A 14,543-nucleotide genomic window follows, 5' to 3' on the forward strand; every position below is an offset into this window, starting at 1 on the left:
CTACCGCGGTGCCCCCTCTGACATCATCCTTGTTTTTTTGCATTTATTTACTAGACCAACGAGTTTTCCATATTTTATGACATCGTAGCCCAGGGTTTTTCCCCAGAAAACTAGCTAAGCCTGGTGGTACAGTGCTATGGAAGTCCAGCAGTTGCCCATTGGAAGGGCTTAGGGAAAGAATGGATTTTCCAAAAGTAAAAGAGCATGTTAAATGGCAGCTGGAGGAAAATGATGCAAGACATCTCACACTGAACTCATTTACTGTCCAACAAAAAGCCTGGGAGTCTCCAGAGATTTTAGCTTGATAACTTTTTAAAGCTCAGACTATCAAAAAGGTTCACCAAAGAACTACAAGCCACTGGGTAGCACTGACAAAGTCATTGAAAGGGAATCTAAAGAAATAAAGTTTTACTTCTGTAGACATTAGCTGCATTAATCTCCTTCACTGTGGCCTAAACGCCACATTAGCTCTTAGTAGTTTTTTTTTTTTTTTCATATTTCCACAAAAGGGCAAGTACACCCAGAAAAGATTAGATAGAAAAGTTTGATATTAATGTCCCAACACCTTGTCAGTATGTGAATTAAAGTTACTAGCCAGACTTTTCTGTAAAATCAATCAAATTCCTTTTAGGTGTAATTTATCGCAGTATGTCATGGTCAGCTTTCCCCCCTTCCCATACTTTATTTTAGTTAGTGTTTTAAATGTCTTTTAAATCAAGTTACATTCTACCCTCCCAAGAACAAGCTTTGTCTCTGGTGGCATCACATAAGGCAGCAAACCTCCTTTGAGTGAATTTACTTGAATTTTTCTTCCTTTCTCCTTTAGATTTACACAATTTTAGTCCAATTTTTCTACAGAAGGGTTTTCAGTTCTGCTTCAGCAAAAATATTTGAGATGCATGAGTCAACATTAATATGGAACCAGCTCCTCAAGGGATCAGGAGAGCCTCTAGCCACGTTTATGTGCATGTTGAAGTATTGCCTTAGAAGAGCTTGATGGTAATGGCGAAATTTAAAAATACCTTCCTCAATTTCTCAAAATAAGTTTTTAGACTTGCTTGAGAAAGTTTTTGGCTTTTCCGCAAGCCAAAAACTTTCTCAGCGTTAGCCGAACTAGTTCTGGCGTAACGAAGCTTGCTATCAACTGATGGGTCTGTGCCTTACCAGAGGCATGAAAAATTTCAAAGTCCAAACCTCCTGCTCACAGTGGACAACTCTCCCACGTTTTTCTGAGATGTGTGCTCCATGCTTGTTTGCAACTGCTGCATCGTGTTTGTTACGGGTAGGCGCATCATCAACATCTGATAAATTTTGCTTTGCGTAGCCTGGTTGATTTGTTCCAAACGTGCTAAATTTGCCTTTCTCTAATTTTTTGTTTAGACATTTCAAAAGTTTGCTAAAAATTTGCATGACATTTAGTTGGAAACATGGATGCATGCTGATCGGCCATATAATGCAAAAGCAAATGGACCTGCTATTCAGTTGGATGACTCTTAGTTTGTTTTTCTTAAATCTTATTTCCTAAAAAAAAATAATTCTTCTTTAACTAGCTGTAACAAACTTTAGAGAAATAAACTTTTCAAATTTATAAATAAAATAAAAGTATTGAAAATGATGCGTCCTTATCAAAGACACCTTCCCACTTTTCCCACTGCTATTCCTGGACTCACCTGGGATGGACGTGCCGAGAGCAACAAACACCACCGCCGTGACCGAGTCCTTGAGGCCGATGGTGCAGCCAAAGTGGGAGGCCAGGTCGCCGATGACGGCCGTGAGCAGGCCGATGATGACGATGGACACGACGAAGCACGCCCAGCCGTTCAGATAGTCCGTGGGGGGGACGCACGCGAACAGGACCTTCCAGAAGACGGTGAGGAAGTGCATGACGTAGTCGAAGCAGGACGGGAGGCGCTCTTCGCCCGTGTCCTCCTCGTCCTCATCTCCTGGGCGGAAGCGGGGTTGAGCGGGGGGACGAGGGGAAACGAAGGGCGGATTGATAGCATTGAAAAGAGCACATGCAGAGACGTAGGGAGATGAGAATGGAGTGCCATGAAGCAGAAAGTTTTGAGAAAGAGACCAGAGGGGAGGATTTTGAGAAAACGGAGGAAATAAAGAGGGTGACGGAGAGAAGAAAAGAGGGAGAACAATCACTTAAAATGGCATGTTCACTTATTTCCCAGCAGGAAACATCTCTTTGACTTTAGCCGGAGGTTATTATTATGCAAATCTGACTCCAAATGTGTGATAACTACTCGTCAGTGCCAGAGGCCTCAAAGGACAAGCTGCTTTGCATGGCAATTAAGAAATGAGATGAAGTTTGCTGACAGCGGCATAAAAGATTGAGCACTTTAGTTGTTTCTTTGTTATTACTACTTATTTAAATGAGTGTTACTTTTACTAACTTGTATAAGTCTTTAAAGTTTAGGTTAAACTCCTGCTCAGTCATATTTGTCACCTTACAACCACGTCGATGCATTTTATTTAGACTTTGTTTATGTTTGACATGCATATTTGTATTCACCCTCTTTACTCTGAAATGCAGGGCAACCATCTATCTTTATTAGTCACTCAAGTCCACATGTGCATAGTTTGAAGTGTAAATCCAGATGTTCTGTGAAGGCATCAGACGTAGGTTGTAAATCAAATCACACATATTTTTCATACTGAATCCAATTATCGATTTTAATCGATTTTTTTTAGTTTATATTTTCTCAAAAATAAATTAGAAATGACAGACAATATTTAAAAAGTGCTGGCTTAAGTGATCTCTTCACAACCAGATCTATGGAAGCTTCTAACTGCCAGAGTTCAGGAATAAATTCAGAAACAGTGTCTTGTTAAAACGAGAAAACTTTCTCGTTGTAACGAGATAAATAGAGCTTGTTATAATGAGATTTATCTCATTAAAACCAAACTGTCTTTTCTTTTAACTTAAAAACGTTGCGGAGAGTCATAGTGAGCCACCTTGTTTCTCTTTAAGTTGTAATCTCTCAGGAGAGTATTTTTATATCTTGTTATAGCAGATATAAAACTCATGTTGCTATAAAAACCTTGTTTTTACGAGTTTTGCGTCTCGTTATAACGGGAAAGTTTGTTTGAGCAAGATACTTTCTCAACACGATGTCAAAGTTGTCTTGTTATAATGTCACTATGAACTCTGCCGCCCATTTGTTGAGATATGAAATACATTTTCCGGTTCGTCCGCAAAGCTACACTTACGTTAATCATCTAATGCGCAGCCACCCGCAGTGTTCAGTCTATCCGCTCACCTGTATAAATACACCTCCAGCGCTCTTCCCCGCTGTTTGCTCTGAACCGCCATCAGGCAGAAAAGACTGCCGTACTCCAGGCATCGCGCCAGTCATTTTAAGGATGTTTACTGGTCCCCCGAAAAACGACGAAGACCCAGACATTATCATCAACCAATAACATCCTCTCAGGCCGAACTTGAAAACTGGACATTATGCTGCTAACACTTAGCTTTCGTCAACAACTAATGCGGAAGTGAGAGCTCTGCCCATCCGGCCAGAACAAGGTGCGCTAAATAATAAAATATAATTTAACCACGCTTCGAGGCAGATAAATTTTCTTCAAGGAATTTTAATAATCGAGGTACTCGAATCACTCGAGGAATCGTTTCAGCCCTAAAGGTTATCAAATTAATAAACTCGATTAGATTAACACGCTGGAGGTTGTTGTGTTCTGCAAGACGAACAAGGCTCCACAGTCCGGTTACAAGATGACCTGAGCAGGACACTTCCACGCTGAAGAGCTCCTCTGTGCTCCAGCAGCTTGCAGGGCATTAAGCAGACAAGCAAGAAGCCTGCACTGTCATGATTCCAGCTGTCAGACCGCGTGAGCCGCATGCATTTTTCAGCCCACGATGGATCATCAAATAGTAAAGATGCGCTCTTGATTAAATATTTCAGTACCACCGCGACAAAACTCAAGGCCTTCGCTGGCTCTCGCTGGACGGCGGCTGCAGCTGCTGCTATGTTGAAGTCAATGTTGCTGGATGCGAGTTATGCTGTGCCTCTTGGGGATGTTACTTTTTTTTTATTTTATTTTTTTTTTTTGTGAGATTTAAAAGATGTAGGGTTAGCAGTGACACGAGTAGGCTACTTTAATAAAGGGTACAGACTCATGTATTCGGATGACTGGAGCTTAAAGTTATGCAGAAGTAAAATTACATAGGCATTCGACTGCATCTGAAAAGCGATTTAAAGTTATGATGTTCAATAACATCATAGATTTATTTATTTTTCTTATTTGTAAAAAAACCCCTCCAAATCTTGCACAGGAGTTGTGCTCTGCTTTTGTGCAGATTTATCTCAATCAGATTTGTTAGTAAGTAGTTACATTAATTCAGCTACATTTACTTGAGTAACAATTTTGGGGAAAAATTTACTTTTTGGAGTGTTTTTGCTATGCTTGCGTTACTTTATAATAAAGTACCGCTACTCTTGCTTGAGTAAAATTTCTGTACACTTGAGTAACATCACTGGATGCAAAAAAAAAAAAAAAAAAAAAAAAGAAAATGCATGAAATACAGACACACCTGCAGCTTAAGCTGCTGTTTAAATACAAGCTTTGTTTTTCTAATTTTATTTTCTACCTGCCGTTTGGCACCGGACATACTTCACCCTATTCTAAAATACAGTATGTACATGTCTCTTACCAACTAATTATTAGTTTCATATAATTTCTTTTTTATGATTTGGAATTGCTTCTTCTGCCTGAATCTGTCATTTTATAATTGTGTTATTCATTTGTAAACAATTCTCAGTTTTAGTCCTTAAAATACCACAATATTGGATCTAACTTTCCATTTTTGTCTGGCATTGTTTTTAAATATTAAATCACATGTTCCAATCAGATATTTAAGTAGCCTTTTAACCAGATACTTTTTTACTTTTTAGTCATTTCTTTAAGGGCTACTTTTTACTCTTACTTGAGTCAATTTTTTATTTTTTATTTTTGCTAGTATACTGTCGTGACTTTCACTTTGAGTCAGAATAATTCCAAGTTAAGCCATGATACCCTCTTCTGATCACAATAAAATACATTACAGTTTGTTGTAACAAAACACGGCGTGGAAAAAGTTGAGCCCAAGAGGTGTGAATACTTTTCAGTGGAACTGTACAAGAATGACAAAACAACTATTTTAGAGAACAAAGCTGACCCAAAATATCATTGTATTTCCTACCTAAACATAAAAAAAAAACAAGTTTACCAGATGCGTTTATATTATTTAGACCCTATTCTTTCATCAGAACACCCAAAGTCTCACATATGAGCAGATGAGCAGATTTTAGTCCAGCAGACAGATGAGAACAGAAAGCATTACCTGCACTGACAGTAATGGCCTCCATGAACTGCTCTCTCCAGGAGTTTGTTCCCACCACCAGAGCCAGGTTGGTCTTCTTGATCAGCTTGTCCACTGTGCTCTAGATGTCAACACAGACCACTTTTATTTCTCCAATCAACACCACCATGCTGCTTTCGCAGAGAGAAGTACACCCGATTCACCACATGGTGGCGGCACCGTCCAATATCAGGTAACGAAAAGCTCCTCTGAAGACACAGTAAACTTCACAGAAACAAATCAGCTTTCGGCCTCACTCACCTTGAACTCGTACGACTCTTCGATAATGACCTCCAGCCGCGGGTGCTCCCCTAGCACCGGCTTTCCCATCTCGGCGATCCGCTTGGCTTCCTCCTCGTCAGACGTGAGCTTCCTATCTGGCACATCTGAATAGACAGAGGCAGCATGAATGAAATAAGTAGAAAAATCTCATTGAGAAAAGCTAAACTCTTACTCCCTGAACATATTATGTACGTCAAATCTCTAGGACGGTAAAATATGAATTCTCTTAAAAAAATAAAAATAAAGAAATGAAATGAGATTTCTGTTTCTGTTTAATCTCCGGTTCTTATCCAGAAGAACTTCAATTTGATCCGGAAACCTTTGTTTTGCTTTCTTCTATCTACTCAAGATGTCCCTTCTTTAGATGTTCCCACAATCTAATTACAATATAACCAAACATTTAATTAATTTGCCATTGCTTTATGAAAGGGAACTACTGAGAAGCTAGTTTAATTTGATTATATTTATTATTTTCTATATGTATGAAGTGTTTAAGTGATTGATTTAAAATTCTGAAACAGTATACATTAATTAAAAAGCTGCTTGAATTTTGTTTTAAGTGGGGCTGTGTGGAGTATTATGGAAGAGTCGTTGTCTTACCTGTCTTAAACGTATATGTTTGGAGACTCTATGGGATGTTCCCATAGAGCATTAAGGCTAACATTTTGTAAAATGAAAGTCCATTTAGTGGCAATTTTCCTTCTAAACACTAAGTAGGAACTTTCCTACCAGTTGTACCACAAAATACATGATATATTTTTGCTAGAGATGTGCTGAATGTAGTTTTGTGACTGATTTTTATAAATGGTTTACCTACCGATACCAGTTACGGCTATTCCTGATTCCTCTTATAGAACTCTAACAAATAAATAAATTGAAACAATTTATCTCGCCTTACCCCTGTGATCGGTCACTTTCTTGTCAGGAAAAGAGGCAATCTCTGTGTTAGACATTAGTGTCAATGTTTTAAAGCAAAAAGAAAGATTATAGAACACAATAATTAATATCTTTTGAAAAACAAAGTCAGCATGGGAGAGACAAGAGCTCATATTGAATTAAGCTGAGTTAAAAGTAATTTTATATGGCAGAAAATGACTCTTCAGTAAGTCCAGCCCTCAGTTACTATTTTCCACAATGTGAAATGAAGCCTAGGCGCAAATTCAATCTGGAAGACTCTTTTAGCCCCTCCTGCATCATCCAGCCGGAACTTCCGGCTCATCACCGTTGATTGCTCAACGCCGGTCAAAGACTCGTCACGTCCAATCACCGTCCAAGCCCCAGCTGATAAGGACCGCCATCCATGGCGTCGTGCGCTTTCCAGCAGAGCTCAACCCACCTCCACCCCTTCACCTCCACTCGCTCAGCATCCATCCTTCATCGCCTCCACCACCAGTGCCGGGTCCCGGGGGGATGACGTTCCTCTCAGCATACGGAATGCTCATCCAAGCCCATCGCAAAGTTTGCGATGATCAATGTCCTTAACCGGGGCCCAGGCGCCAAAGATTTAAATCATATTGTCACTAAACTTTTCTAATGGTTTCCCTTTGTCTGTCTGAGTCTCTACAGATTGAATTTCTTTCTGATTCTTAAAACGGAGATAGTCAAAATACTTATTATTGTTAGCAAATGCTCACTTCACACCCAGTTAGCTTCAGTGACCGCCATGACACAAGAGTCTATAGTGTGAAAAAGCAGTAAAAGCAGAAAAGAAGTAATCTCAGGTTGCTTCAGTGGTTATGGTTTAAACCATGTTAAACTCCATCTTTGGATACAGTAGAAACAAAGTCCTGCCTGCTCACTAGGCCCATTGCCCATAAACATTTGGGGTCTACCCTGGTAGTTAATCTGTAAAGTGTGGAGTGCTTAGAAACTTACTCTGGCTACCGGAAAAGGTTCCTGCATTTCAATCCCATTGATACTGATGGAACTAAATGATAAAGCTTGTTCATTTTTAATAACAGAGCAGCTAATGCAGGCTGCGTGCAGAATGAATAAGCCCTGTTGATTTAAAACTGAAACGAAAAACCCAGACTACTTTGATGGCCACCCACCGACTGTCAACGCACATTAAAGATTAGTTTAAATTTGCTCATTTTCATCGCTTGGGGAGTTTCTACATCTGCCTGTCACATATCTGACACGGCCCAACCGTGAGCAGCGGCTCCGAGAAGCTTTTGAAACGCACACAATAAACAGCTCCGCAACGTCAACCCTGTGCTTTCGGACTCCATCAACAAGGAGTGGCTTACGGAACCGAACACCTCTCATTCCTTCCTCCCCCCTCCTGCCGACTGAGCCACCTGGCGTGGGGAACTTGTCATCTTTTTATACGAGCCCCGAGTCCCAGCCTGCTGCTCTTTGCTGACAACACGCTTACCATTAAATATTAACACCGCCATTAAAGATCACAGCCGGCCCTCTGCTGACAGGAGGGCGTATCTGAGAGAAAGCGTACGCACAGAGGCATGCATAAAAGTGTCGTAGCTCCTTAGCGCACGCACACACACTTTAAAGCAAAAATCAACTCCACACCCAAAAGACGGTGTGTACTGTCACGCTCACGGGATATCTCTCGCTCGTCCTACAAATTTTGATTATGCAGCCGTCCCCTCGCTCCGAGCTGCGCTGCTACATGACAGATAGAAGGAAATTAATAAAAATGCAATCAAACGTGGGTAATTACATTTCTAGTTGCAAAAATGCTGACTTCTTCTTCTTCTTCTTCTTTTTTTTTTTTTTTTTTTTAATCTTGCCGGTTTTCAAATGTTGACTTGACAGGATGACATGGATGTCAAAATTGGCCCAAATGCAGTGTTGGCTTATTGATACTGTTCTTTTTTTTTTTTTTTTTTTTTTTTAAAAAGGGTTGTGATTGATTTGTAACCTAAAAAGCAAATTCAAAAAGGCTGTATTCAAAACTGACTTGGAGGCAGCCAAGAAATGTTGCTCTTGTTTCTAGCGCAAATATCTAAACTTGAAATAAAACTAAATTAATAAAAAACTAACTTCTCGGCAGATAGAGGCATTTGTTCCATAATATTGATGAGAAAGTGCTAACTCCACTGGCAGATTATTTCACTCATAACATGTCAAAAATGTCTTGTTATAAGTTAGATAATCTGCCAAAGTAACAAGAATGATTTTATCAAAATTAAGAGATCACTAACTTAAACTCCTATACCTTATTGGAAAATTACTTCTAAGTTAATTTTGTCTGATTTCAAGTGTAGGTATTTGCACTAGAAACAAGACCAAAATTGCTTGGTAAGATTGTGTGGTTTTGCAGTGAACCTTTTAAATTTTTAACACAGAAACATTATCAACCAAAATTAGAAGCGGCGTGCAGTTTGTCTTTTGGTGGGAAGGTGCAAAAAGGGGCAGCTTGTGTGGTTTTAGGAACCCCAGCTGTCTTACTAGTACGAGATTAATTGCAGGTCACATAGTACACTAAAAAAGAAAAAAAGGATTTCAGAAGGGCACCTTTTTGTCCAGAGGAAAAATGGGCAGGTGCTTTAGCCTTGTGTCTTGTCTGTGTACAACCCTGAAAAGTAGTATTTCATTTCAAACCACTTACAGGCACAACTCACACGTCACAGGAAGCGGGTTAGTGAGGATGCAGAGAGGAGGAATGGGTAACTTACCATCAGCTAACAACAGGGCTGTGGAGGAGAGGAGAGAGGGAATGAGGAGGAATGGAAAAGCAGTGACCAATGGGAATGCAGCCAACAGAACTTGCAAAAAACTAAAAGAGAGTAGAATTGTAGTTGCTATTAATGGGCCTAAATCAGGGGTCTCAAACTCCAGTCCTCGAGGGCCGCAGTCCTGCAGTTTTTAGATGTGCCACAGGTACAAAACGCTGGAATGAAATGGCTTAATTACCTCCACCTTGTGTAGACCAGTTCTCCAGAGCCTTAATTAATCTATTCAGGTGTGATGCAGCAAAGGCACATCTAAAAGTTGCAGGACTGCGGCCCTCCAGGCCTGGAGTTTGAGACCCCTGGTCTAAATTGACCGTTGGTTTGAGTGTCGTCCTGCAATAGACTGGTGACCTGTCCAGGGTGTTCCCCACTCAATGACCAGTGGAGTTAGATAACACTTTATCCACCAACCCCACGTTTATGGATGCACAGAAATACTGCTGTTATGGATGATAACTGATATTTACCAATATTATATGTATTTTCCTGCACTTGGACACAGTGCAAAAGCGACCACACCGCCTACATTGTTCCTCTGCTTCAGTTAAACACCCTGTGGTGCATCACTGTCACTGTGATACGACAGAACCAACACCACATGGCCAAACCTATCCTCTACCCCTTCTCTACAAACGGAAACAAGACAAAAACGAACGTTTATGGCTTTCCTACAGTTTAAAGGTGATGTTTAAAGCTAAAAACAACATGCTTCCAATGACAGTTGTTGAAGAAGAGAGAGAGGGGAGGTACAACCTGAAAGGGAAAGGTGATTTAATGCAGCCGTGTGTTTGCAGCACTCTTAAAAGTGTGCGCAAGTCAGTTTGTGGAGTGATTTTTGTGAAATTAAGCAATGTACAATTCAAGGGAAAATGTGAGTACATAAACAATGTGTATAAAAGATGAGCTACACCGTGCAGCCCAAATGTTATTGAAATGGAAGGTTGCACATCAGTGTCTCCCATTGTTCTAAAGCTTAAACTCAACATGTAAATTCGCCTGTGATAAAACTAATCCCTGAATGACAGAGTGCATTCAGGGATATTTTGCCACTGGGCCACACACATTTAATTTCACTGGAGCGTTGGGTTGTGATAAGCAGAGGCACTTTTGTTGTTCTGTAATTAGTCAACAGGGGAACTGATTTTCCGTAAACATCCCTTTTCTGACCTGATATTTTTGAAAAATAAAGTGTGCTGCTGTCGACATCTCTGTTAAACATTAAGAATGTCTCTTGTTTGTTCATTCATCTGTTGGGACTCTTCGGTGACGCCACAAATGATCCCACATGCTCGTCGGCAGAGGAAAAGTCATGACAAAAAATAAGCAAGCGCTTTGAAAATTTGATCTAGAAAGATGTTTACAGTGTCTGGCAAAAGTATTCACACCCCCAGGAAGTTTATTGGGGGTTTTATTTGACAAACCAACAAAAAAAATCTTTTATATTTGTTAAGTGGAAGGAACAAATATAATGAATGAAAATCTGAACAGTGTGGCCGGCATCTTTGATAAGGCATCATAAAAACCAAAGCGGTTTACCGTTCTCATAAACCGAGTGACTCCTTGCGAGTGACTCGCGTTCTCACAAAAACCAGGAAGATAGAGCACATAACACCAGTTTTAAAGTCTCTCCTGTCGCTCAAAGAATAGACTTTAAAATACTGTTGTTAGTTTATAAATCACTGAACGGTTTAGCACCACAATACATTAAAGATCTGCTGCTGTTGTATCAACCTCAGGTTCTGGTTCTGGTTCTGTTCTGCATCCCCAGAACCAGAACCAAACGAGGAGAAGCGGCATTCAGCATCTATGCACCAAAAATCTGGAACAAACTTCCAGAAAACTGTAAAACAGCTGAAACACTGACTTCCTTTAAATCTCAACTAAAAACCCACTAGTTTAGAGTTGTATTTGAAACGTAATCAATTGCAAATTTATTGACAGAATCTGACTTGGTGTTCTGTTTTTATTGTTGATTCTATGTTGCATTGTGTTTTTGTGTTTGATTTGGTGTAAAGCACTTTGAAATGCCTTGCTGTTGAAATGTGCTATACAAATAAAATTTGATTAGATTTGATTTTCTCAAGCCTCTTTCAGACAGCAATCGACCAGTTTGCTATTGCACAGACCCTCAGTTTGTCATCATTAGTAGGTAAGCACAATAATTGCTGTGGGCGACTGGCTTCATTATCATTAGACGCTAACAGAGCTGGGTGGTCTAAAGATAAATGTGGCAGAAAAACCAGCTGAGTTTAGTCAGAGAACCTCCAAAACTAAACTCAAACCAAACCATCCTAGTTCTAACTTCAGTCGGCATCAGAAGGATGAAGGGATGGATGTTTATTTTATGTCAGTGGTGCAACATATACTCTGTAAGGTCGGCCATTAAACCGCATTGAGACAAAAGAGGAAGGAGCCAATTCAGCTGTGTGTAAAAGACCAAGTTTGTCAAGACGCATTTCCTTTCAAACACAATATGTGCTTTGAGGGAGATGTCTGCTGTAAATAAACACAATTCAGTCTGATTAAATTTTAAATGGATTTTAACTTACTGACAGCACAAGGACAATGTAGCAGTAAGGCAGACATGTTGGGTTTATGGGCCTCAGTATATACTTTTACTCTTGTAGTGATCGTAAAAAGACTGACTTGTTGAAAAAAAAAAAATAATAAAGGGATTTGGAATAATCTATAGTTCATTCCTGCATGCAACCGTTTTGTCCCCATCCTTGTACTTCAAGGCGTATCACTTTATTTCTTTATATTTTTTTAAGACATCCGGAGACAAAAGAACAAAAAATGGTTGAAATTAGCCCACATCACATAAAAAATTTTAATTTTTTTTCTTACCATTTGACTTTAAACCAGACGAACAGTTAAAACTACCAAATTTATTTTGATGTAGTAAATGCCTGAAAAATTAAATTGTTACATTTACATACATTTTATACAGTGTGTATGTAAGCCTTCTTTGGAATAAGCTACTAAAAATAAGAGACACTTTATTTATTTATTTTTTTACCATCTTCGAGGGTCATCTTAAGACCGCCTTTAAGGAAATGAGTTTAACCTTTAAAGACACAAATAGATACATTTAAAAGTAGAAAATACTACAATATGGGTAAAAAATAACCCTAGCCTTTAATTTGGTTTGGATTTTATTCTTTTATAAGTTTATGCATTTAATATCTACCCTTTCCTTTTGGATTTACTCCTGTGCTGATTGTGTTTCTATCTTTTCCAATGTTCTGATCTTTTTTTTTGTTTTTTTAATTGAAGCCATTAAAATCATTTTTCTGTTAAGAGATGCTGTACAATACAACCTCGATGGCTACGTAAAGGTTTTCTTAGTAGTATGTCATTGATATTATTAGGTGAAATCGCCTGCAAGCTTGTATGTAGGACTCGTTTTACTGTGGGAAATGGCATCTAAAGATTTTATTCTTGGAAGTCCGATGTTCTGTCCCCGATATTTTGACTCATTTCTTTGAATTTTTTATGATGTCAGATAAGGGAGCAGTACGTTTGCCTCAAAGGACGCCACAGCCGACCTCAACTGCTGTGAATTAAGCTCTCAAAAGCCTACAAAGCCCAATATCTCTGCTTTCTCTAACTGTATCAACGCATATCAGTTTTAATTTATGTCAAACTTTGATTACGAAAACAATTAAAGTCAACACCTCTCTCCTCATTCTGACATTTAACAAATAGAATAGTTCTAACAATCATAACAAACCTAAAATGGATTTCTTTCCCGATTTAATGCCAAAAGAATATCTGGCCTGAGCTGAAAAATGTAATTTCATTGTTTTATCTTTTGATGGCGTCATTGTGCCCCGTATTTGGATTAATTATTATTTTAAATGTCCATAAGGTTGTTTTTTTTTAAACATATAACTGAGTTTCTTTAACATAAAAAGTAACAAAAGAAATGTTCCAAGTAAACCATCATGTGTTATTGCACTTCGTGACAGAAATTCTCAAAATATTCAAACCTGTTATGTAGAAACACCTGAAAAAGAAAATGACAATGCCATGAAAGGTCGCTTGAGATCAAAATTTCCACACCAAAGAGAGAACGACACGAAGGACTGCCTTGTTTGATCACCGTTTTTCATTTTTATGCACACTGCTTCATAAAAACATTCAACGGTTACTGAGGAGATTAAACACTCAGCACATTTGGGATATTTGCAATAGTGCAAGACTGTTTTCCATTTATTAAACACTGTGATATGACTGACACGATTGCGTCATATAGTATTAAATGGCTATATTTTTTGGCTCTCCAAGTAACTACAAAACAAGTGCTGTTAGTGCAGAATGCATAAATCATCAAGCATGAGGAATGCTGAGGTGCCTAGTGGGCTTTACTGTAAGCTGAAATTCTACCTAGGGCATCCTATGATCTTGGGCCAGCTCTGCAAAGCAGGTATAAAAATAAAAACCTCATCTTGGCCCGTATGATTTGAGCCACGGTCAACCTGAAACATTCTTCAGAAGAGAGCAGCTTTTGTATCTAAACACACAGGGTGTGAAACGACCGACGAAGGTACGAAAGGGGGCAAAGTGCCAACCCATACACAGGGAGAACACGCAAACACCAGGATTCAAAGAAGTTTACACAGCAGATACGAACACGTATACAGGCATACGACTGACTACACACTGCCTCAAATCATGTAGGCAGTAAATGCGTTTCAGTTACAAATGTGCGCCAAACGTTTCTCACTAATGTGGAAAAATAAAAATAAAAACAAAACACCTCTTCCTAGGCAAAAATCTATCAGGAATTGTGGTGTGAGGCGGTGAAGCAGCAGGCAGTAGACCCAGGATCAGATGAATAATGATTGGTTTTAATGATCGGTGCCCAAAAAATAAAAAGTCCAACAATTCCAAATACCAGGCAGCTCAGCATAAGGCTCATCACTGCTAGCAACTGGCTAAACAAAGGGACAGCAAGACAGACTGGTACCAAACATTCGACAAGGACACAGAGACACAGGTGACATTAAATACCAACACATTCTCACACCCGACTCGTCATATATTGACGAGTTGGGACGCCGTCTGACCATGCGTCACATATTGACGCGAAGGGTAGCCCCTTCGCGTCAATATGTGACGACTTGGGCAGGTTCCTTCACCGTAAAATGTTGACGAATTTGACAATTTCGGAAGGTCGCATGTTTTACATGGAT

At 39.3% G+C, this 14,543-nt stretch overlaps 1 protein-coding gene across 5 annotated transcripts in view; it reads right to left on the minus strand.

Annotated features, from left to right (window-relative positions):
• The window catches only part of slc8a3 (solute carrier family 8 member 3), a 124,142-nt gene that overhangs the window by 4,625 nt on the left and 104,974 nt on the right, over positions 1–14,543 (minus strand). For 2 of the 5 annotated variants that reach the window (XM_044142272.1, XM_044142275.1), the window contains 4 exons: positions 9,289–9,306; positions 5,627–5,751; positions 5,348–5,447; positions 1,671–1,940 (listed from right to left, as the gene is read on the minus strand). In XM_044142272.1, the coding sequence (XP_043998207.1) occupies positions 1,671–1,940; positions 5,348–5,447; positions 5,627–5,751; positions 9,289–9,306 (513 nt within the window). Of the gene's footprint in view, positions 1–1,670; positions 1,941–5,347; positions 5,448–5,626; positions 5,752–8,024; positions 9,068–9,127; positions 9,189–9,288; positions 9,307–14,543 lie in introns of those variants that run through there. The other 3 variants (XM_044142274.1, XM_044142277.1, XM_044142273.1) reach the window with 3 other exon arrangements.

This window comes from Gambusia affinis, linkage group LG16 (genome assembly GCF_019740435.1).
Source record: "Gambusia affinis linkage group LG16, SWU_Gaff_1.0, whole genome shotgun sequence".
Taxonomy (NCBI): Eukaryota; Metazoa; Chordata; class Actinopteri; order Cyprinodontiformes; family Poeciliidae; genus Gambusia; species Gambusia affinis.